General features: G+C 65.2%; 1 protein-coding gene across 1 annotated transcript; it reads right to left on the bottom strand.

The window, feature by feature from the left end:
• Positions 1-458: 458 nt before the first annotated feature.
• FOXB1 (forkhead box B1) lies at positions 459-2419 on the bottom strand. Its single transcript, XM_037501759.1, has 2 exons — positions 1997-2419; positions 459-1704 (listed from the first exon to the last, which is right to left on the bottom strand). The coding sequence occupies exon 2, from the start codon at positions 1649-1651 to the stop codon at positions 674-676; it is 978 nt and encodes a 325-aa protein (XP_037357656.1). The 5' UTR covers positions 1652-1704; positions 1997-2419; the 3' UTR covers positions 459-673.
• Positions 2420-2994: the final 575 nt, after the last annotated feature.

Below are 2994 nucleotides of genomic sequence, written 5' to 3'. Positions count from 1 at the left end.
CCCCTAGCTCCCAGCGCCTGGAGCCGCTGGCAGGAAACAAAACCCAAAACAAAAAGCAAAACAAAACAAAAACCTTCTGCGAAAGCCGGGGAGGCTGAGCCCTACGCGGGGAAGCTGCGGTCCGCCCAGCCGCCGCGGGATGGGCGGAGGCGAGTGGGGTGGGAAGATTAGTGGGCCCTTTTCGCGGCAGATTTCCAAGACGCAAACAGAGATCCGGCCCTCCATTGTGCAGCGGCAGCCCTGGGGGAGATCTGTTGGAGAAAACCTCTGAGGCTGTTTCTCTGGGCTTGGAACGAACTGCGCGGCATCCAGAGCCCCGCCGGCCCTGCCGAGGAAAAGAGGCGCTTCTCTCCGCGAAGGCGGGAGGCAGGGTTTCCCCCCTTAAATGGGAGGGGGGTTCGGGGCCCTGGGGGCGGGACGGCTTGACTCAGGTGCCCCTGCCTTCCTATTGTGGGGGCGAAGACGAGTCCCATTCGCCTCCAGGCCCATCTGCAAGTTTGTGTTTTGTCTCCTGGGTTCAAAACAAAGTTCTCTTGGGGCTGAGAGGGTTGATCAGAGGCGAAATAGACAAGTTAGGGTGGCGGTCCCAGGTCGGGGAGGGCTGGGCTGGGAGCCGGGGAAGGCAAGTGAGTTGGCAGGGAAGGGAGCAAGAGGGGGCGCCGGCTGCTGCGGGTCAGTGCACCGCCACCGAGTGCAAGGCTGAGGCCGGGCTGGTGAGCGTTTCGCTGGGAGTGGCAGGGCTGCTTTGGCTGGTGGCTGTTTGTGAGGATGTGGGGCTGAGCGAGGGCGGCGAGTTCGAGAGCAAGGTGGGGATGGGTGCGGGCAGCGCGGGCAGCGCGGGCACTGCGGCCGGCGTGGGCTTGATGGGCACCGGGATGGCGGGCAGCGTCTGGCCCGCCGCGTGGCACAGAGGCTTCAGCGGCACACCGTAGGCGCTGTAATCGCCACTAGCCATGGAGATAGGGGTGGCCGAATCTATCATGCCCGCGGAACCGTACACGTGCGGCCAGCCAGTGCCCAGCGAGCTGCCCATGGTAGTCAACTGGTTGGGGAGTGGGTAGGCGGCGGGCATGGGCTGCATGGCTGAGAAGGCCAGTCCCCCAGGCATCTTGTACTCGCGCGCGATGATATTCTCGATGGCGAAGGGGTGCTTGAAGCCCGAGGGCTGCGCCACGCCGCCCAGGTTGTAAGCAGCTGTGGGCATCTGCGGCAGGTGCGTGCCCGAGGCCGCGAGAGCGCTGAGGCGCAGCTTGGCCTGCTGCTGCAGATACTGCGCGGCGTCGGCGGGCTTGCTGGGCGCCAGGTGGTCGGACTTGAGCACCTTGAAGCGTTTGCGGCGCCTCAGGAAGCTGCCGTTCTCGAACATGTCCCCGCAACTGGGGTGCAGCGCCCAGAAGCTGCCCTTGCCGGGCTGGTCGGGCCGCCGCGGGATCTTGATGAAACAGTCGTTGAAGGAGAGGTTGTGGCGCAGGCTGTTCTGCCAGCGCTGCGTGTTCTCCCGGTAGTAGGGGAAGCGGTCCATGATGAACTTGTAGATCTCGCTCAGCGGCAGCATCTTCTCCGGAGAGCTCTGGATGGCCATGGCGGTCAGCGAGATGTACGAGTAGGGCGGCTTCTGGTCGCTGTACGTGTTGCGGCCGGGCCGAGGCATCTTCTTCTTTGCCTCTTGGCTTGGGGTCCGCGCGGGCCAGCGGCGGCTCGGATCTGGAAGGGGGTGGGGGGGGGAGAGAACAGGGGGGTGGGGAGAGGATGCACAGACAGACACTGCGAGGTCAGCCAGGCCGAGCGCAGACTTCCAGGGTGGCGGGGAGGGGAGCGGCGCTGGCTGAACAGGCGCCGGTGCCTCTTAGCCGGCAACTTTGCGAGCCGAGCTGGGTGCAGCCAGGGGTTCGGAAGGGGCAGCCGACGAGCGGCGCGAGGATAGGGTGGGAGCAAACTGGACTTGGAGCGGAGTCTGGGGGGGGGGGCGGGAGGGATGCAACGGACGGCGGCTCACCTTAAAGTTACTCCAAGTTGGTCGTCCGCATCCGGGATGGCGCTGCTGCTCGCCGCGTCCCTCACAGCACACAGCCCGCTGACGGGGCGCGGTATCCGGCCTGGACTGGGCTCCGCAGGGCGCTCTGCTGAGCTGCGCAGCCCCGGAGCGCCCCGCGCCGCCCGGGTCCGCCGCGCTTCTGGCCGTGCGCTCCGCGGGCGGCCGCGCTCAGGGGCTCAGTCCCCGCGCGGACGGTGGCAGCGGCGGCCTCGGGGCTCCGGAGGGTGCTGCTGTGGGATCCCGGGCTCCGCTGAGCTAGGTGGCTGCCTCCATGTCCTCCCTCGAACCATCTGATAGTTTTAAGCGGTGACAGGAGCAGAAAAGACCCCTGTAGAGGCGCTTCATTAATGTGCCACTTCTTAGCTATCATATGACAATCGCCTTGGGAGGAGGGGGAAGGGGAGGGGGAGCGGGGAGCGGGGGGCTGCAGAGGGAGGGGACTGAGCGAGAGGGGAGAGCCCGGCCAGCTCCGATTTCTTTCACACCTATTTACATGGACACCTTGGCCAATAGGAATCACTTCCAGCTGGAGACTGGGCGCGGGGGAAGAGCCTCGGCGCCGGCGGGGAGCGGGACGCGCCGGCCAGGTTGCGCGCCGTGTGAAGGTATGAGGCGGCGGCCGGTGCGGAGCCGGGATGCAGGCGGCCGCTCACGCTCCCAGACCGCTGCGGCGCAGATGATGTCTGACATGGAAATTGCCTGGCTGGGGTATTCTGTTTCCTCCGCATTGTGTCGGGTTTGTATTGTTAGCTAACTTCAGGCACGGCTCTCCCCTGAAGCAGACTCTCTTCCCGTGCGTGGCATTATCCCGGGGCCTGTTGCTTGTGCTGTGATGATGAAAATACACCCTTGTCCCCCCCCCAGGCCTCCACAAGGCGGGTCAAAGTTTTGTTGGACCTCCCTAGGCTGCTGCCTTAGTTCCGCGCAGTGGGTGTGTAACTTTAAGTGATAGGGTTGAA

Source organism: Talpa occidentalis, unplaced genomic scaffold (assembly GCF_014898055.3).
Source record: "Talpa occidentalis isolate TD23 unplaced genomic scaffold, MPIMG_talOcc4v2.1 talOcc4.11, whole genome shotgun sequence".
NCBI classification, from domain to species: domain Eukaryota; kingdom Metazoa; phylum Chordata; class Mammalia; order Eulipotyphla; family Talpidae; genus Talpa; species Talpa occidentalis.
This window is presented reverse-complemented; position numbering and strand designations above follow the sequence as displayed.